This window comes from Ornithodoros turicata, chromosome 4 (assembly GCF_037126465.1).
Source record: "Ornithodoros turicata isolate Travis chromosome 4, ASM3712646v1, whole genome shotgun sequence".
In the NCBI taxonomy this organism is placed as follows: Eukaryota; Metazoa; Arthropoda; class Arachnida; order Ixodida; family Argasidae; genus Ornithodoros; species Ornithodoros turicata.
In genome coordinates, this window is record NC_088204.1 from 22707207 (window position 1) to 22728678 (window position 21472).

Sequence of the window (21472 nt, forward strand, 5' to 3'; positions counted from 1 at the left end):
GCGGCGCTAACAAGAAATCACACACACAAAGAAAAACCACTGCTGCTCCATGCACCACCAAGCTCTCCTGGCCACAGTCCATAGCGTGTGGGTATTGGAACCCACACAGAACGTTCGGTTACCTGAAAAATTGCACCATCGCTATCTCTGCCCCAAGAAGCCGTCAAGCAAACAACGCCCTTTTGCATCACGCTTTTGTCGATGCCACAAAAAAAAAAAAAAAAGAAAGTACAAAAAGAAACAAAGTAAATAAAAAGCAAACGGATTCAAACAGCAGTACTCTCTCAGCGTTCTATTTCGTGTATACATAGTAAGCCGAGTTACAATTTTGTGAGCCCTTGTCATCTTCGTGCAGGTGATCTTTTTCCTTTACAGGACTTACTATCGTGTCCACACTCACAAACACGCGAATCTCGTCTGTCTTTCCCACGATGTTTGTTGCTTTTCGGGCTACAAGCACAATGGCCCTTCTTTGACTTATGCTTCGACAAAATTTCTGGCAGCGAAGACTCACTGCTTGAATTCGACACAACTTCGGCGATCCAACGGGTCGCCAAATCGGACTTTCTCGGCCGACCTTTTTGTTCGGTCATTTCGATGCTGAGAACGCCAACCGCTGGTGATCGGGCATTGACCTTTGGCTTGGCACTCGTTCTCTTCTCTATTATCACTGTGGAACCCACAGGGCTCTCCCCATAGGGCGGCGGTGCGTCGTACGCGAGAGGAGACGAGGTTCGGTATGCGCTACCCGACTGAGCAGGATACACCGTGTTTGTCAAACCTTGATACGCCATCGTTGCAGGAACAGGACATCCTGGAGGACAGGGGGTCTGCAGGTTCTGGAGAAGCGCCTTCTGGTAGTTTGCCTGACACTGGGTCGGCGGTGATGCGTACCCTGCTGGCTGGTATTGGGTTGGAGCAGCCGGTGCTAGATTTTGATTTAGTTGCGTTCGACTTCGGCAACAAGCGTCAAGTACTGTTGCGGCGCCACATGTCATTGCTGCTGCGTTAACCTGTTGTTGCACCAATGGGCAACTCGAAGCAACGTTTTGATTGTTGCAGTATTCAAATTGCTGGGGCCTCAAGCTCTGCAACTTTGGTTCCGTAAAGAACGCAGAAGGCAGTTGTTGCGTTTTTAAAGCCTCAGATACCAAGGTCTGTGGCCTTACTAACTGCGATTGCGCATTCTGTGCTTCATAAGCATGAGGTTGTGACATCTGGGAATGCATCTGTGCTTCATAGGCTTGAGGTTGTGATATCTGGGAATGCATCAAGTGGGCCTGTGCGTTCTGTGTTTGATAAGGTTGAGGTCGCACGGTATCGTACTGTATGGACTGTGCTTGTGTATTCTGTGGTTGACAATTCGGAGGTCGTAAAATCTGGGGATGCATGGGCTGCGATTGCGTATTCTGTGTTTGATAGTGCTGATGCTGTAAAGTCTGCGGCTGCGTTGGCTGCACTTGTGGGTTCTGTACTTGATATGCTTGGCATAGTAAGGTTTGAGAACATACGGAGCGACGTTGCATGCTTTGTGCTTGACAGACAGGAGGTTGTGTGATTTGAGGCTGTTTAGACTGTGGTTGAGCACTATCAGCGTGGTGTGGCTGAGAATGCAGCATTTGGGATGACAAACACTGTGACTGCATCAGCAGAGGCTCCTGGAGTTGACGCTGTAGTTGCTGAGCTTGTATCGGCTGTGCCTGCAGCTGCACCCTAGCCTGGGGCTGCACACGCTGTTCGTCAGCTTGACTGCAAAACACAATGGACTGGTGGGTCCCTCTTGTGCTGTATCTTCGCTGCTCACTCGCCTGCATCAAACATGGGAAGTTCTGTTAGGAGGGTAATCTTTCTTTCATTTAGGTTGGTCTTTGTGCCCGAGTCAATATCCGATTACAATCCGACCGCAAAAAAATTCGGATTCGGGTTCGCGTTGTTTGGATTTCGTTCCGGTTCAGTTCCGGTTCGGCCACGCCAAAAATCGAACCGGTTCACAAACCGGTTCGCAGCCCCGAACCGGTTCGCGAACCGATTCAACGCTTCCGTGTATATCTCCCATAAAATTGCTTTTATGAGGAAATGTGTGGCTAATAGCTTACTGCTGTTGTCTGCATTGAACAGAGATGTGCTGTGACTACCTTTTTAGTAGTTTAACTATAACTACTAACTACTGCATCGAATTGTACATCGCAGCCGCACTAGTTAAAACTACTTTGCAACTACTAGGACGCAGTTGTTTAACTACATTTGTAACTACTCTGATATTTTGTGCGCGTCGTTATATACTCATGATCACTGAGGCGTAGAAATATCGCGTGGTGCATGGGAATCGAGAAGACAGGGATCTCCCACACGCGTAACATAGCACAGCACGCTCTCCCCCCCTCCCCATACAATACTGATGTAATGATATGTCAAGCAATGATACAGTTATGGCCCCCAATCTGACGACGGAGGGGGCATAAGCTTTTTGAATGGGCTGTGTGTCGATCGTTGTGTACCCTGATTAACACAAAAGACATACTTTCTGTTTATGTACCATAGCATTTCTCTCCGGAAACTTGACAACGGATGCCTTCCTTCCACGTCTATCCAGTCTAATTCAATCTGTTTGACCTATGCTCCGACAGCTGACGGGCGCGTTGCAGCACGTTGGATACTCTCCTGACTCCCCGTCCAAGCCCCTTCTCGCCCCACGCGCTTCACGCGCGTGTGCCAGGCCAAGCATGCGTGTCTGTGCACCTGTGCTGAGCATTGCAGTGCGTTATGCAATTCTCTCCCTGAATGACAACGTTGAATGAGCTTTTGCTGCCTGCGACAGATCCACAGTGTGTGTTATTCGCAAGACGAAGAAATTCTCAAAGTTGTCACTTAAGCACCAAGAAAGAAGGCCATGAATCACACGAAAGGCTAAGTGAAAAATGCGAAGTAGTTGTAGCCCGCCGTAACCTAACTACTGTAGTTAACTAGAGAAAAATAAGTTTAACTATAGTACGTATAGTTGCAACTACCATTTGTGCAAGTAGCTTCTATCTACTTTTTAACTACCATGCAGTAGTTTAACTAGTAGTGTAACTACAAGTAGTTAATACACCCCTTGCATTGACTTTTTTAGTGGTCAGGTACTCCCATTTGGCGAGAGAGAGGAGAAATGGGCGAACACTTGGAAATAGCGTCCACGCTGATGAAGCGCTGTATAGTCCTGCTACTTCCGAAAATCTCCTTTTTCACACGCACTGTGCCAGCAAGGTACACTTAAAGGAAGCCTAATAAGATGGACAGCATTTTACGTAGACAACGGTACTTGCCGCCACACTGCATTCGCAGTGTGATTCGATCTGAGACCGCATTGAAGCATGTGAAAATAAGTCTGCCAGCCTTGCTCTGTCCGAGCTCACAGCAGTGTAAAGGGAAATGTTCTGCGCTTCCTTAATCACATATTCGTCCTATAGAGCTACACAACTGGCCTACTCCATTTCTGCTTCATTCGTCCGCATGACGCCTTCTCTCTGAAGAGCAGACGCCGCAGCGCGTGCGTGGGATGCTAGCCGCGGCGCTCACAAGGACAACTGCGCTTCAACGTGTTAAAACAGACGATAAAAGCATACTTACTATACGTCCTCGTTTGACTGCAATTTTCGAAATCCATGATATGGAGACCAATGTGTCCTCGTTCGGGGATTGAGAGGCACTCGAAATCTTATGCTGACTTCTTTTATGTTCGAACCGTTTTGTTGCGAATCGGTTATATATCGCTATTATTTTTTCGGTTCTGCTCTGGTTCGGGTTCAACAGTGTCACGAAAATTACGGTTCGGGTTCGGGTTGGGTTCCAGCAAAAATAACGGTTCGGGTTCGGGTTCGGTTCGACACCCTGATTACAATTTTTCTTTTCTTTTTAGGAACCTCACTGTCAAGCTTTAGCTATGATACCTATGATATATGATGATACCTAAGGACACTGCGGCTCGAAAAGGACATGTTTTCGAATACTGGTTCAACCAAGTCTTTCTTATCTCTGTTATTAGACATTCTCCTGATGCGTGATTGTCACTGCTTTGAGTTGGATACTCAGAATAGCAAAATGTCATTTTGTTTGAGTGTGAAGGCTGCACCGTTTACTTATTCTCCACTTTGAATGTACTTTTGTGTGGTGTACTGGTACAGAGGTTGTTTGCAAGTATGTCGAAAGTATTGGATTTGCTGTTCGAACACAAGGCAGCGTAGATTCTCTCATCTGGAGTATTTTCATTTGGTGCACGATACTTAGTGCGAGGTCTGAAAAGTAAACTACCGAGACTTGCCAAAGCATGGACCACCTACCAAAAGTCTCCTTTGCTGCTGGTTTTCGCAATGGAACGGCTGCATCCATTTCTGCTTCTTCGCCCCGGTGTTGGATGCCTGGTCGCGATGCGGCGTTCTTTCCCTAGATACGATTTCAATGCTGAATTTGTCTGCAACAGTGCTCTCTGTGGAATGGACAGTGATGTCTTCATCTGGGGTCGAGCTCTTCCGATGAGACGAGTTAACCTCCATGTCGACTCGGAATAGTGAGTCAGCTTCCTTATTAACGAAAACCGACGCCGAAGACGTTGTTGTAGTAGTGGACTTCAACTCTAGCACCGGAGGCAACGACGAATAACTAACTGCAATTTTAACGGCGGATTTTTGAGCATAGAGGGCCTTCTCCGAAGGTGGCGCTGCTGGGACCCTCATAGCAGCTTGCGTGGATTTCGGTGGTCGAACCGCTCCAGTTTCCGCTGGAGCGTCCGCTGGTTCAGGAGCCAGATGGTTTCGTGCGTAGGATCGGGGTAAACCGGCAGAAAGAGGAAACCCGATATCAATCGTGGCTTTGCTCGGCTTTTTTGAACACAGACTGCTCCCAGCTTGTTCGATTGGTTCGTCGTCTTTAGCGGTCTTCATAGCGGACTCGCTTGGAGTTGTAGCGCTGAAATTGAGCGTCAGGTAGTTCGCAAAGAAGTGTGTTTCGAGTCCCATGCACACTGTAAACAGAACTTCTCCACATAACAGGCTGAACACCAACAGCCGCAGGGAATGACACTGTCGTCACTCGTGGTTTCAGGTGGGGAGCTAAGCGTACACCTTTTCGTGACAATTCGCATCAATGTAAAGTTTCACAAAAAGGCGTACGTTAGCCCGCATTCAAGAGATCAGGACGGAACTAAAGGTGTAATTCGGACCCATAATTGATAGGAACGTCAGTCGAATGATGACAGTTTCTGTTTGCCCTTGTATGTTTAATTGCCTAATCCACTGCAACGTTACAGGTGATAGCAGCGTGGTACGTTATGAACTTATGAAGCCGGGAGCACATGCTGAGTGTGGTGGTTATGTTCAAACATGAACGCCATAGGATATGGACAACACATCAAGCTGGTTTAGAGGATTTCAACGTGAAACTGTTCAATCACCCATCTTCCTTTTGCGAGTCGGATGACAGCCCACGACGCTAGTTTTGCCTAAGAGGGGCTCGCAATTTGAGAATAAGCTAATGTGCTCTTGCATCGCAAAAACAACGTCCACCGATAGCCATCCCATTCTAACCTTAGAACTGCACAGCACGATCCTAGTCAGACAATCATTCCGAACAGCATCATTATCTCTCTCATTTGTTGAACACGATGGAAATTAATGTTCTGAGTCTGGAACACAGTCTCAGCAGAAGCAATCCAGAAGATGTGGGTTCTCGTCCTACAGCTGGCTGGCCTTTTCGGTGACATCATTCTTTCATTGAATTCTTGAGAACGGGAGGCGCTCGCCTTTTCGTGACTTAAGTTAAAAGGCGCATGGAATGTACCCGGAACAGATATTCCTTCACCGCGTGATATGATCATTCAGCTACCTTCAGGAAACGTCACGCAAAATATTTCTTTGTTTTAAGTGCGAATTTCCTGAGGAAATTGCCTCACAAAAATGAGTAGAGCGGCCGCGACCTCGTTCACGCTATGGGCCTGGCATGTGATGACTAGGGTTGCCACGTTTTCGGAGTTTACCTGAACAGTTCGGAAATTCGAGGCTTGCGTTCGGGGTCAGGGTGAAGGTGCAATCAAGACATAAAACGTCCGGAAATTGGCCGAGTAGGTATAAATACCTTACGGCTTGAGTTTTTCGCTCGCGTCATCGTCACCAGATATTGAGCGGTAGCTAAAATGAGCAATCGAAGCTAGCCTCATGAAGATACTGTAGACAACATCTAATCCATTGCTAAAACCCCCCGTGCCCAGAGCTAAGCTTTCAAGTCACAAGAATTTGGTCCCTCAAAATCCACTTCATCCAATACAAGACAGGGAATAAATTGAAGGGAGGCGCAGCAGGGCCCAACAGTTACAGCTCCCCACAGAACCCACAGTTTGGGATAGCTCAAACAACACTGGGCACAATGCAAACGAAATTGACTGAACCAATAAAAATGCGACGTTATGTATTCCAGCCAGCCAATCAGGGGCCTTTCGGCGTGTCCTTGCTAGCATAGGCTACTACTGGTTATCCACCTGACGGCCAGCCATTTGTAGCCTGAAATAACTGAATCAACATGTGGTTAAAAAAAGACATTTTATACATCGTATTGATTCAAAGGTCCATGTATACAGAGCGCACTGCGCTGCGCTTCCTCCCACACTGTAAACAAGCCCGACGTTGCAAAACGACCTCGTTCTCTAATTCCTAATAACGAGGAAGTGTCATGAGTGCAAGCTAGGTGGTGAGCATTTTGCAGCGCTACACACATTGCAGCGAAATAGAAAGCGCGATAATCCCCCCCCCCCGCGGTGTTCGGTATTCACCGAAGAAATAGGTGGCAATCACCCTAGCGATGACATAAAGTCTGGCAGCACCTTTTATTGGCTGCCGAGATTCGTGTGCTTGCGAAACCGACCAGTCGAGACGCGGCTTGCACAAAATGCAACTGCGCAAAAGGAGAGAACCAAAAAAGAAAAAAGAAAAGAAAAGAAGAAAAAAGAAGTATGGTGGGCTAGAAATACTGGTGTGCCAATCGGCAAGTTTTTCAGGTACCCAAAAATGAAGGATGCTCCAGGGACGCTGAAGTCTGCGATAGGGCCGCGCTCTGGCGGATTTTCCTAAGTCACGTGATATTCCACTACAGTTTGCCCAAGAACGTTGGTGTGCGAATGTCAGTGCGTGCGATACGGACAAACAAGGACACGAGTCACTCGTTATCAGTTGTTTTGTTGCAGGTATCACCGCGGCTGGCCTTCACTGCTTTTTTTATTTGTTTGCTTTTGAACTGAGGCAGCCCGACGAAACAAGAAACTCTATACAGCAATCTATTCTATCAAGCATTAACACAGTACCATTTGACGAGAGTGGCATGTCTTGCGACTTATGACTTACGGCACGACGGACAGGTTTCATACGAAACGCCGCAAAACTGTGACAAAGCACAGGGCGCTGTTTTCTTCCAGCTCACCGTCGTCCGTAGGAATAAACTTTTTCCATGCTGCAAATAACTGTGTGTCCCGGGGGACACGAAATAACGAAAGCCCATTACTGTCTTTACGAGCAGTGTTGCAGTTTGACAAGAAACATTTACGTGATGTCCTCTTGTACACTTTTCTTTCCATTGCTCAATGAACTACCTAGACATGGATAAAACCGATGGCGCATAAGCTCTCGAAGAAAGCAGAATGAGCAATGTTAGAAATATTTTCACCAGTGGAATATTATTCCACGAGAACCCCTTCATTTTACGTCTGTCGAAGCAAGAAGTAGACGAGATAGCGTTTTTTTTTCCTTATTCATGTTCTTGTTCACCGAACTTGGGAATCAAAGCATGTACACGCCCACGCGCTTTACTGATAAGGTGACGAACGAACATCCACAGCATGGCATGTGTTATCACATCGAGACGTTCAGGTGTGTGCCATTAGGCACACCCGTCTGCCGTTGTCACGTGACGACTTCGACGTACTGTCCCCTAAGGGCCAGTACTCACCTGGCGACGCCCGACACGGCGTCGTGAGCGGGCGGCGGAACTAGACGCGCATTTCCGGAGTCGGGAGAGGAGAGACGTCGAGCCACAAAAAGAAAAAAAAAAGAAAAAACTATCATGCCAAGCTTCTTTCACGACGTCGGCGAGAGCTGCCGAGAACGACTACTGGCGACCAATTAGGCGACACAGAAAGGCCACGCCTCCTGATTTTTCGTCTGCTTTGGACGACGGAATGCCACTGTGGTGGGAACATGAAAATCGTGCGCGCTGACGGGGCGGCGCAAATGCGCCTCTACTTTCTGCCGCCCGTTCGCGACGTCGCGTCGGGCGTCGTCAAGTGAGAACTGGCCCTAATCGACAACCATAAATGCAAGCAGAAGGAACAGTTGCCGCTGAAGAAAGCTTCGACATAAAAAATGTTTTATTGCTTACACGGAGACACAGGCGGAGACATAGTTTTCCTTTGTAGTTCGTGGCGAATCCGCATGGTTCGCTGCGAGCGACGACTCGATCTATCCTTCATTTGAGGGACCCCCCCCCCCTTCCCCATGCATTGGATAGGCCGATTGGCACACCCGTATTTCTAGCCCACCATACACTCTTAAAAATGAACTTCACCGCATAGCGCGCTCCTAGCCAACCATCATCTGGAATGATATCGTTATCTGCCCTGATTTGTTGAAAATGGGAGGCGTACGCTTTTTTTGTGACACTTATGCTGTTCATAATTGTCACAGAAAAGGCGTACGCCGGCTATGTGATGGCGTGGCGATGGCGTTCTATGCGGTGAAGTTCATTTTTAAGAGTGTAGAAGAAGAAAGAGAAGGAGCGCGCCTCTTTATTGCGTGACTGACTTGACGCGCCGACTGGCAGCCGAGGGAAGAAGCATTTGTGTCCCGCGAGATTGAAAGCTCTCTTGCGCGTCAGTATTGCGCGCTGGTATTGCGCGCTGCTGTCATACTTTTTCAGTGAATATAGCCATATGTATATCCCAGGGCTTCTTCTAAGCCCTAATTTATACTCCTCTTGACACATTTTTTTTCTCGAGTCCTTCCATGCTTCGTTAATTGTTACAAAAAGGCCTACGACCCACTCCTTCCACGAATGAGGGTTGATGACAGTGTCCATTGTTTGCAGCGTGTGGTGCAGTCACCTTTTTAAAGGGGCACTAAAATGCAAGAACAACTTGTAGTCAGATGAAAACTGAAGTTTCAGCAATCACTATGCAACCGATTAGTTAGCGTTACCGCTGCTCACGAAAATCCTACCGTAACGATCACGCAAATACCGTCGTTGGCAGCGGCCAATCGGATCCTCAATACGCTGGAACGGCTGATCCAATTGTTCAACATAAAATGCATAACAGGTACTCGTGAACCTGTCGTGTATCCGTGCGTTTGCAGCATTGTCCGCACGTGGTCTTGTACACATACGTCGCTTCTTGCGCATTGCTGCGTTTTAAAAATGACTCACTTAACTGCCATCGGTTACATTAATGAGAAATGTTCCGATACAGCAGGTGCCAGAGAATAACATTATTTCGTTTCAGCGGTCGCACTATTTCTTTATAACGGAATCACTCCGCAGTGGGACACCCGGTAGTGCAACTTCCCGGTGCGCCATGGGGGAAGGTAAGAGGGAAGGATCCCTATTGCGCCGAGAAGTAAATCCGAGGTTGGGGCCACTCCAGTGACATCACCGTTCGCTTTCCGGTTTCGGTTACGTACATCTCTATGGGAGCCCCCCACGCATAGTTTCTGAATACCTTGAGAGGTGAGGTGGTAGGAGGCCAAAGTGGCCCCCAAAGTGAGTGTGCAAACCGACCTCACTGGGCTCTTCGGGTAGCGTAACCCCCGCATGGCTCCAAAGAAGCGCGGGGCAAGTGAAGTAAGGATAGGACATGAGCTGTACACTGTTAAAACAGAACTTCACCACATAGCACGCTCCTAGCCAACCACCATTCCGAATTATATCATTCTGTGTCCTTATTTGCTGAAAATGGGAGGAGTCGCCTAACTGGGACACATTATGCTTGTCCCAGATTGGCTCCTTCCCCTGTTTTGAACGAATCATGACACAGAATAATATCATTCGGTATGGTGGTTGGCTAGGAGCGTGCTATGTGGTGAAGTTCTGTTTTAACAGTGTAGAGCTCATCTCCTATCCTTACTTCACTTGCCTCGCGCTTCTCTCTTCGTTCGAAGAGCCGTTGGGGCGCCTCATTTTCTTCATTCCTCCATGCGGTGCGCGGAGTGAAGCGATGGTCGCGGAATGGTGCCGAGAGAAGAAAGAGTGTGGTCGAATTTGATTGGAACTTAGTAACTGAATGCGAATTTTGACTAATAACGCCCACCACGAAACGACCACAGCCTCTAACGTAATTTGAAATAAACTTGGGGTGGATATTTGGGGTGGACTTTGGGGTGGGCAGGTTGGTACATCTTAAACAGAGCAAATCAACGCGAGAAACTGGACAGAGAGATGAGACACTTACTAACAGCGAGTGTTGTCCAATTTTTCGTGCTGTTTTTCCCGTCACGCGTCATCTGTCCGTCCATCTTCCTTCGGGTTTGTTACCATGTTTTTCCCTGTTTATTTTAGTGCCCCTTTAAGGGTGTAGAAGCTGTTCTGTGAGGCGCAGACCAGCCACAGGAAAGGGGAATATGCGACATTTTGCGACCAGGTAACAAAGATTTAACCTCGGGGTTGCTGTTTCCTTTTTTTTTTTTTCGTTAATTCTCGGAATAGGAGTTATAGCAATGTTTGCAAAAGTTGATGAGTAATGTTAAGACCCAATCACGTCCAAATATTTAAATGCCTAAGTCTATACTCATAAAAAACGTTTCGGGTACACTTACATGAGCTGTGGTTCCATGCCCTATAGAAAGAAAACAAAAAAGTCCGTCATGTTCAAGAAGCAGCAAGTTCACGGGGAAGGTGTCAGATAATGCAATAACTACGTTGCATGATAAACCGCATTCAAATGCGTGCGACAAGCACCTTCATGAAGTCTCCGCAACATCTATTTTCGGATGAGAAAGAAGTCCTCGACAACTACCCCAATCTCCTTTTAGGAGTGGGACTGGTGAAAACGCCTTACAAGATAGCACTCCTTGCCTGAGGCAAAAAGTTACGCTGTAGCCTACACGAGAAGAGAGCCCATTCCACTCCTGCCCGATGTTGAAAATGAACTTTAACGTGTGCTAGAATGGGCGTGATAGTCAGAATCGACAGGGCCACTATGGTAGTGGCAAAGAAACGAGACGGGAAACTATGCCCATGCATAGCCTACACAGAGCTAAACAGACAAATAGTGCGAGAGCATGTGCTGATGCCACGAAGAAAGCCTGTCGAAACTGGTGGAGGCACAAATCTTCAGCCAACTGGATGCAACAGTAGGCTACTGGCAGACACCGGTTGCCAAAGAGTCTCGGAAGTACACTATTTTGCTGACCGCTTTTGAGCGCTTCCTATAGACGATATGCGAAACGCAGCGCCCTCTTGTAGCACGCACAGATACCTCCAGAATTCCGCCATGTCTGAGGCTCCCTCCCCGATCCGAGTCATACACAGGGGCGGATCTAGGATTTTTCCGAGGGGGAGGGGGAGTCCGCTATGGACAAGTGCCAGGTGCATGCTGGGATTGGTCCATTGGACCCTATGTTTAAGTCTGGAATTGAGGGGTCCAGGCCCCTGGACCCCCCCCCCCCCCTAGATTCGCGCCTGGGGGGTCGAGGTAGCTTGCCTGGTCATACACACTACTCACCTCCAGCTGTTCTATCGCGTGTCTTGCTTCCCACATGTGCTGTTTCACTATGTTATTCACATGGTGAGACGAGGGGTTCAAAAGGGAATGCAACCAAGGTAAGAGTAATTCTGGATTACTTGTTGCATTAGAGTGCGGTCATTTAGATTGCGGGGGAGAGAATTACGCTAACCTAGTACAAAGGCTGCTCTTTAGTGCCATCCTATGACATACTTAGACAGTTCAGTACAGTCCATTTAAGAACTATTTAGCGCACCGTATACGCATAAACACTTACGTTTGGTACAAAATAAAAGCTTAGTACGATTGCGGCAAGTATCGATGGTCAATTATCCTAATACCATCGATGTTTCTGGACACTATCGATGACTTATCGACAGTTTTGTATCACGCGTTCTCTTGGTATATAGTTTCTCCTCTGACTTCTCCTTGAATGAGAAGACTGATGGAACAGCAAATTCATAGAGGCCCCGTTTGGGAGAAAATCAGTCTCTTTGAAGTGCCGTGAACACACCTTTGCTGTGTCAGCATTGAACTTATCTTTTCACTTGATGGCTAGCAGCCATTTCTGTCTCAGGGAAGCTGTTGAAGGTGACTGAAAGGCGATCATGAAATGACCCCGCACAAAATGATGGAAACAGTCAGAGTGCACCGTCTGAGGAGCACATTTAAGGAGGACTATCTGTCTGGTAAGCAGTCACATGAAATGCAGTGCAACCCAACAAGTATGTTGGAGATGCTCAGATAACGAAAACTCAGATTCACCGAGTTGAGAAAGACCACATTTTATACCAGTGCGTAACGGTGTGTATCACAGCGCGTTTCATAGCAACCACCGCAATCGCACTAAACTTTTATTTTGTACCAAATGTTTTTGCTGTATGCACTAACAAGTTCTCAAATGAGCTGTACTAAACGGTATAAATTTCTCCTGTGATGGTATAACAAAGCATCGCTGCACTAGGTTAACGTAATTTTCTTGCCCAACCTATGTCACCGCTTTCAATGCAATAAGGAATACATGTCTTTGAGGCTGTCTTACCTGGCTTAAATTCCCTTTCAAAACCCGCGTCTCATCAATCACGCAAATAAGATAGTGAAACAGCATATGTGAGAAGCATGACACGCGAGAGAACTATTGTATGACAGTTGTTTGCATTGCACATTGCTACACACGCTACACACGCTGCACACATGCTACATTTTGCATATGGTCTATTCTGGAGACTTCTGTTTGGGATATCGGCTGTACCCGAGTTATTTCAACGTGAAATGCAACGCGTCTTGCAAGGACAGGATGACGAGGCTTGCCAGGCAAGGATGACAGGGCTTGACTGGGGCCAGGGTGGCTTGCTTGCATGATGACATAATCGTCTTCGGAAGAACAAAACACGAACACGACCGAAGCCTCCAGCTTATGCTCGTCGCCTGCAGAATGCCGGCATTACTGTAAATGTTAAGAAACGTGTGTTTCACAGGAGTGAGGTGAAATTCCTTGGACATATCGTCTCGACTCAAGGCATAAACGGGCATCCTGACAAACTCGGAACAATCGTGCAGCTGCGACAACCACAACACGTTTCAGATGTAAGGTCGTTCTTGGGTATGGCGAACCATTTGGCTAAGTTTCTAGAGGGACTTGCCGTGCAAAGTAAACATCTTAGAGATCTTCTCTATCAGGACGCCACCGTGGCACCAAAGAATCCCTCACCAAAACGCACATCCTTGTGCATTACAATCCACGTGAGCCCCAGACGCTATCAGTGAATGATTCGTCATATAGACTGGGGCTCTCCTTGCAGGAGACACAGGGTCAGAGCCGACCTGTCGCTTACGCTTCCAGGGTGCTCACGGAAACAGAACAACGGTGTACCCCAGTAGAAAAAGAAGCTCTGACCAACTCATATAGGCAAGCTCTCATTTCAGAAGCTATCTTCTGGGCCTACGGTATCATATTGAAACAGATCACAAGCCCCTGGTACCCCTTCCCACCTCGAAGATGATTGACCAATTAAGTCCACGCCTGCAACGGTTTCGCACGCCTTTGTCGGGATCGACGTTTCGGTGTCACATGTCCTTGGCAAAGATATCCACACGACGGATGTTATTTCTCGAAATCCTCTATCAAACATGGGCACCGAAGCCACATGTGATCTGGAAGACGCATGAGTGAATATGAAGTCCTGACAATTGAACTTTTCCCAGCATCGACCAACATGAGAACACGCATCAAAACAGAAATCCTGAAGCGTTTCACATTATCACGAGCGATGAGTACTGTTCTGAGGGCTGGCCCAACCCAAAATCCTGCTCATGCGACGAATGAATATATGGAGAATGCTCAGCTGAACCGTACATGGTGCAAGGGCTCCTGTACAAGGGCGAGGGGATGGTTGTACCACCCGTCCACATTGGGTACCAGGGACTTTCAAGATGCAGAGCGCGAGCAAGGGCAACCGTATGGTATATAGCCAAGCATAGGCGCTCACACAGAAGGCTTTGTAGGAACACCGGAAATCAGGGTGACCACCTTTCCTTCAGACGCCATTTCCTCAGCGGCCGTGGAAGGAAATACTAATGGATCTTCACGCTACAAGGAGGGAACTACTTAGTAACAGTGGACTATTAATCGCGTTTCTTCGAGCTCGTGAAGTCGAAAGTAACAATACACTGCAGATGTCACAAGACACTGAAAGAACAACTGCATATGTCATCAATTTGCCTCCGTACAATTTCGAGCATTCATGAAGGAGTGGAGCATCTCACACAGGACATCGAGCAATTGCTATGCTCAAAGCAACGGGCCGCTGAACGTACTACACAACTGGCCTGCAGTTCTTAACAAAATCCCCTGAAGTTGATCAAGCTCTGATGGCAGACAGAGCCAACCTAGGGCCATAGGGCTACACTACCACTGAACTTCTGATGGGACGAAAAGTAAAGACGAATGTTCTAGCCCCTGCTAAATCCCTGGAACCATACTGGCACTACGGAGGTTTCAGAACTCGGAACCATCAATACAGAGATGGCCTTGCTAAACGCAACAGCAGACTCCGCACCGCAAGACAGAGAAAACCTCTGTAGCAGGACAGCTGAGTAATTCTATTGGTGGAAACTGCTGCACACGAGAAAGTTATAAAAGCGGCAAAAGAACCAAGGTCCTACATAGTCGAAACGACGTTAGAATTGCAGAGGCGCAACGCAAAGCCATGACCAGCCCTTGTAACCTAAAATGGATCCGCGCGTGCGCTTGGACTTGCGAGTTATTGTAGTGCGTGACTTCGAAGAAAGAGAGTGGGGGGGGGGGGGGGTCGTAGAGGTTGATAAGTGCGTCGATAGAGGGCGTCACCAGTCTAGTAAAATGGTGCGTGGCAATAGCCGCGCGCTACTGGACGCTACGGGACTCTGCGGAATATGGATGCGGCTCACTACTATATAACGTGCATCTAATACAAGGCAAAATGGCGTAGTGCAGGCCAGCTGGTGGATTAACTCCATAATGTAAAAGCCTGAGTCTGGGCACACGAGGGACAACATGGTTTCGAAATGGTTTAGACAATAGTCCGTCGAGTCTTTATCGACCACGACCAAGTCAAGAGTGATAATACCATGACTTTGTGCCATGGTTGTACTTCACTGTACACAGTTAAAGCAGAACTTCACCACATAGCACGCTGAAGATCAATCCTGAAGATCCCGAAGAAGGTTTTTGGAAAGCGCGGAGCCAAAGTTTTAAACAAATCACTGAAGTTCTGCTTGACGAGTGTATTATCTGGAGGAATTCTGCTTTAAGAGTGTACAAGAGTGTGTAAAAGTGTCATGAGCAGTGGTTTACCCAGGATTTCGTCCTTGTGGGGGTGGGTGGGGGTGTTCGGTTCTGCAAGGAGGTGTATTTACGTGCTTTTTACTCAATATTATGCAATCTCACGAGATTTTAGGGGGGTCTCCTCCATATTTTGGGGGTGTTAGGGGGTGTTGGGGGGGGTCTGGATAAATCACTGGTCAGGAGTGTACAAGTGTGCTCACAGATAAAAGGTTCCTGCATAACACTGAAACACTGCAGTGGAGGACAAATGAAAATGCGTCCTTATAGCAGTGTGCGGGACTTGGACACCGATTTTTGTCGTCTCATGCTGTTAGTGCTAGCACTTGAACCTGCTCGGAGCCACGCGTCATTCCGAACGATATTGTCCTGTTTCCTGATTTGCTGCAAAAGGGATGTCTCTTTCTTCCAAAGTAGGCCGACCCATCTCGTTTTCAATAAATCAGGAGGCAGGACGATATTGGGAATCATGGTTGGCTCGGAAATATTATTAAAAATAACAAAGAAAAACTTTCATGGACGCACCTTCACAGGTGGAGGAAATTCCGGTTCAACCACCACTTCCAGGGAAGGAACATTGTGGAGACCTGGTTTGTCAACTGGTGGTCCTAATGGTTCGCCCATCACATTCGGATCCTCAGGTTCCCCTTTCTTTTTCGGACCCTCTGGTTTGCCTGCTGGATCCTCTTGTTTATACGCTCTTCTTGTTCTTTCAGGTGTCCTCGTTTTCCTTTTGCTTTCATTCCCTTTCTCGGCGTCTTTCGGCTCCTCTGGTTTGTCCGGTTTCACTCTCTTGTCAGGGTTCCCCGATTTTCCTTTGCTTTCGTTTCCTTTGACCTTCTTGGCAAAAAATGCGAGCATGGTTGTTGGTGGAGGCCGATAATTTGGACAAGGACCTGTTGGTGAAGGCAACCAGGTATGAGGTCATTTACGTTCAACATACTTCGTGACAAGTGGCGTAAATAAACTTGCGCCCGTTTTAGATGCACACTTGTTACAATAAGTTCTGGACTTTGGAAGTCAGTCAACTACAAAGAAGACAACGACAGCTCTGAATCCTCCTGTGCGCATCTGGCGGGAAAGCAGCTTAAACAAAGATTACAAAAACAGTAGTGCTGGGATAAGGAACTACAAAACGTAGCTTGAGGCAGAAATAGCAGAGTGTTTGCTAAGCGAAGACACGGGCACAAAGCTTAGTGGTCTCTGTTCGCTACGCCCTTCATTAGGCAAAATTATGCGGCCATTCCATGTATAACGTAATACGCACATATGTGCGTTCTTATAGTACCTCAACTGCAGAGACCAGAAAGGCTGCCTTGAAGTCCTCGAGTCAACACAAGTTTGGAAAATAATTTGGTTTTGGGAGACTTGAAATTTTAGATTGACATCAGTGCAGCGACCATTACGTCGTGCAACAATCTTCTTCTTCCTCCTCTATTGCTGTGGTGTTAATTCTTGATGGAAATTGTTCATGGATTATTTACAATGGAAGGAAGACGATTGAGGAGCATCTAAGCATCTAAATTTTAATGAGACGAGGCTGCAGCCTTCTGTACGGAAGTCTCGTCTGATTAATATTTAGATGCTCTCAACCGTCTTCTTTCTGTTCTGAACCTCTATCGGCGGATACTTGCACATTGGTCTGGTACGTACTACGATGGATTATTTACGAGGGCGGGAACCCTCTGTGGGAACCAGCATCTGAAGATGGGAACAAGCATAAGTGACGTTTTGGGTTTCTTGTGCAATGGTCGGAAGTCAAGCTTCTGTCGCCGTGGTCTTTCACAAAAAGCTCTTTTGTCCTATCATTGCGATAATCTGCCATAGTCAAGGCCTGACTCATGTCTGTCCGTTCTGGTACATAGCCGACATCTCCTACAAGCAAACACGGTCTACTAATGTATAGATACGGCCATGGACAAGTGAAACGGTCTCAGAGCTAAATGGCAATAGTTCCGACAGCGGCAATTTGGCGAAGAGATCAGCGCGTGACTTCCTAACCGAATTGGAAGGTGCAACAGACAAAAAGAATGGCGCCGCATGGAGAGCTGCAGGCGGATCATAGTAGCAATGGTGACCTATCATACGGTGATACCCCCCAAAAAAGTAAGTTTTTCCATGGGATATCACTTCTTCCTCCTCCCTCCTTCCTCTCCTTTCCCCCACTACGCGCTTCAACGAAGAAACCCCCCCCCCAAAAAAAAAAAAAAAAAAACAGGATCCGGCCTGGTCCCGCCGAAATTCGTCTCTCTATCGAGTCGGCGTTGATAAAAGTGGCCGTAAAATCCTTTTTTTTTTGTATGTCGGGAAGGATATCCGTTTCAATCCAAACCAATCCTGTTTCCTCAACATCGTGGCACCCAATAAATAAGTGTGAGGTATTATTTTGGATAGCCTATAATAATACGGAACTGTATTTCGGCCGGTGATTGGCCAGGCACCTCAAAAAGTGTGTAACGTGTTAACCTCTCAAACAGCATTGGGTACAGTACTCCTTGAGAAGTTGGCACGTTACATGCGTGATGGCGCTACAAGCATGTTCGATGACCATTGGTTTGAATAGTCATTGAAAACTGCCCGTGTGACGGGGGTTATTAGACAGGTGTGTTCCCATTCCCCATGCTGTCTCACTCTCCCCGTGCCGATGATGAATGACCACATATATGCTCGGGAAAGGTCGATGGCGGTCCCTAGGGCGGAAGGGGATCTATATGTGACTGTCGCCCCCGAAACGCATATCCCAGTTCACATCTTAGCCCTCACGTTAACACCTCTACGCCCTCTAATCGTAATCGCTAGTGCTTCCAGCAACACCTTTATTTTGGCGACGATGATTGGTGCGTTTCATTGCCACAGGCGATTAGTCCACCCCATTATTAATTTGGTGAAAATATCGTGATGAACCACACAATGACCACTCAAGTCCTGATTGCTCTGAAAGATTAGCAGTCTGCCTGGAGGTTTCAAGTAACCAAGGTGCTGCTAGCGACACATTTGTCTGAAGCCCTCATTCAATGATACAGCAGCCCGTATTGGTTTGGCCGCCGCGGAGGAAGCTGTATCACTATTGTGTTTGAAGGTGGGCAGTATGCCGTACGAGTATATTTGTCGGAAGAAACAATCTTGCAACATCTGGGGGTTTCAGATAAGACAAAGCGCGAGTTCTCTATCCCAGACAAGTATGCCGCTAGTCCTACGTCCCACCAAGGCAAGTCTGTGCCCGTATGACTCGTTCGAAAACACTCGCTTGAAGCGGTCGGCCTGAATATAATAATGTAATAATACTGGTTCGGCGATGTTCCACGCAAGGTTTGTCTGCCTAGTGTGGCGACATGCTGCACGTGCCACAAGGTAGGACTGCGGATAATTTCGGTCACCTGGGGTTCTTTTGACGTGCGCTGGAAGTCTCCGACACACGGTGCTGGAAGAAATGCTTACCTCCCACACATTGCTGCCGTCCTCGACTGGGATCAAACCCGCGATCTTGAGCTCTAGCAAGCCAACACATTACCGACTGAGCTACCGAGGAGAGCTGAGGGCGACCTGAACAGTAAAACGTTGGGTCACTGAACTGGTTAATCTCCATTGGTGGACGACGGCCAGAAGTCGGGTTTACATCAATACGACACAAGCGTATCGTATCCAGTTGTCGAATCGAATCCACCCATGTAAACGGTTCAATTCGGTAGGAGAGCGTATCGTATTAAATACGCTAAACAGAGGTCGATCCAAACGGTGGATGCGCGTTCAGATTGTGCATGTATACAGACGATACCCATACAGGGAAGAAGAGAGGATTATGGGGGGAAGGGGCGTTCGGCTGCGGGCTTGTTGCGTCGTCCGCTACTCCTAGTCGGGATGACAAAATGGTGATAATAGTGAATTCCCAGTCACGCTCCGTTTTGGATATGTAGGTTGGTCTACACTGACGGATGGAGCAGGGCTTGCAGCCATAAAGCAGAGTTCATTCCGAAGTACGCTTGAAAATCGGGCTTAGATGCTGCGTTTTCGACGTTTTTACGTTCGGTGCGAATGTAGCCGGAAACCGGAAACGGCAGTATTTGCGCAAGTGCTCCTCTAACTTTCCGATATGACACGGCGTGGCACTACCTCCGGCCTGGACTCGATACGCATCCATGTAAACGGTAGCGCATCGTCTTCTCTCCGGTTTCGACTTGATTCGACACGCTTGTGTCGTATTCACGTAAACACGGCTAGAGACTCATGATGAAGAAGTAGAACTGCATCCGCTCACGAGGTGAACCTTTTGACAACGAAGAAGAAGAATTTGGCCATTCTATAGCCATTCTACACGGGACAGGAGAAGAAGAAGCAGTGTTCATTTGCAACATGTCTGTTCCAATGAGAAGTTGGATGCTGTTGGTGGTGTTCTGCCTTGTCGCAGCAACATACTCGAATTCCAAGCATTTGGAAGGCCACATTTCGGACCTCCCCGACTACGACACCTACCGTGTCCTGGAGCGGCGTCGCCTTCAGCAACAGAGACAAGAGTCACTCGGAACAACAGAGGACAATGCAACTGTCGTAACCATGCCAGCGCAGAGGACCACAGTGAAACGTGCCCCGGCGAATATGCTCTACGATGTCCTGAGGTTTTTGCACGCGAACCGGGTGAGTCTTGCGATATGTAATCGGTTTCAGTTTAGTGTCTGCATGAATCCCTTGTAAAAGAAGCAGACACTACATGGTTGTGCATAGTTGTGGATGTGCATACAGGGTGTCCCAGAAAACGTGTCATTGAATTATAATAAAAAAACTACACCACCTAGAGTCATGCGGTCGACGGTATATGTTCTTACTGGGTTTTTGCCACCTCCTCATGTGAATGTCGTGTAACGTACGTATGTAAATTTTTGCGAGCTTAAGTCGGAAATTTGCCTAGTAAAGGTCACTTTTTTACCCCACCAATGTGAAGAGCGTGTCTAATTTACTCAAATTAATGATAATTGACAGGGATATTTAGGAGCTGCCCCATTGGGAAAAATGGCCGAACATCATGCTGTACGGAGGTCGCACAGAATAGCGCACGATGAATTTTTCAACGCAATCTTTGTCAGTCCGACGAAAGGAGGTTGGAAACCCAGCCCTCCCCGACATCGCAGAAAGATATAAAACAGGAACGGCTTATCACGTCCGACTTTCGCTGGGATAATGCTTTCTCTCTCCCAATTTTAGAAACTGTTACTTTTTCTACTATCACTCTTTGGGCTGGCTTCGGAACCTCCTTTCGTCGGACTGCGAGCGATTGCGCTCAGAAAGACATCGCGCGTTATGGCCCGGTGCTCCGAAAAGCATGATATTCGGCTATTTTTTCCGATGGGATAGCTCGTGAATATCACTGTCAATTATCATGAATTTGCGTGAATTCGACACGCTCTTCATATTGGTGGGGTAAAAAAGTGACCTTCCCTTGGCAAATTTCTGAGTTCAGTTCGCAAATATTTGCATAATTAAACTTGGGGTACATGACATTAACTTTACAAGGTGGCAAAAACTTAATAAGAACAAATGCCGTTGACCGCATGATTCTAGGTGGCGTAGTTTTTTATTATAAATCAATGACACGTTTTCTGGGACACCCTGTATATTCTGCGTAGATTGTTCACTTTGGACCGCTGATGCACTTGCCGTTTTCTGATAACGGACAGAGCCAACATTGCACGAGGACGTTGCCTGCGAAAGACGGCAGGTTTGGGGGTCATTTTGCCGCAAACGCTCTTTCTCCCTTGCCCTCGAAGGAGAACAACAGCTGCTTTCTTCTCTCTCTCGCCTTCACATTTACTTTATTCCAGGCGCAGTGACCTCGAAATATCCTCGGTTCTTGACCACGCTCCGTTTTTCGGGGGCTATTTCCTCTAGCTCGCACACCAAGCAACAGGAACAGACAGACAACACCC

General features: G+C 47.5%; 2 protein-coding genes across 2 annotated transcripts in view; one reads left to right on the forward strand and one right to left on the reverse strand.

Annotated features, from left to right (window-relative positions):
* Nucleotides 1-277: 277 nt before the first annotated feature.
* LOC135392802 (uncharacterized) lies at nucleotides 278-16991 on the reverse strand. Its single transcript, XM_064623516.1, has 5 exons — nucleotides 16843-16991; nucleotides 16080-16450; nucleotides 10824-10843; nucleotides 4320-4944; nucleotides 278-1808 (listed from the first exon to the last, which is right to left on the reverse strand). The coding sequence occupies exons 2-5, from the start codon at nucleotides 16413-16415 to the stop codon at nucleotides 342-344; spliced, it is 2448 nt and encodes an 815-aa protein (XP_064479586.1). The 5' UTR covers nucleotides 16416-16450; nucleotides 16843-16991; the 3' UTR covers nucleotides 278-341.
* A 2895-nt stretch (nucleotides 16992-19886) lies between these two features.
* LOC135392803 (serine/threonine-protein kinase haspin-like) overlaps nucleotides 19887-21472 on the forward strand; it is a 48317-nt gene continuing 46731 nt past the window's right edge. The window contains exon 1 of the mRNA XM_064623517.1: nucleotides 19887-20186. Coding sequence (XP_064479587.1) covers nucleotides 19905-20186 — 282 coding nt within the window. The 5' untranslated portion in view covers nucleotides 19887-19904. The remainder of the gene's footprint in view (nucleotides 20187-21472) is intronic.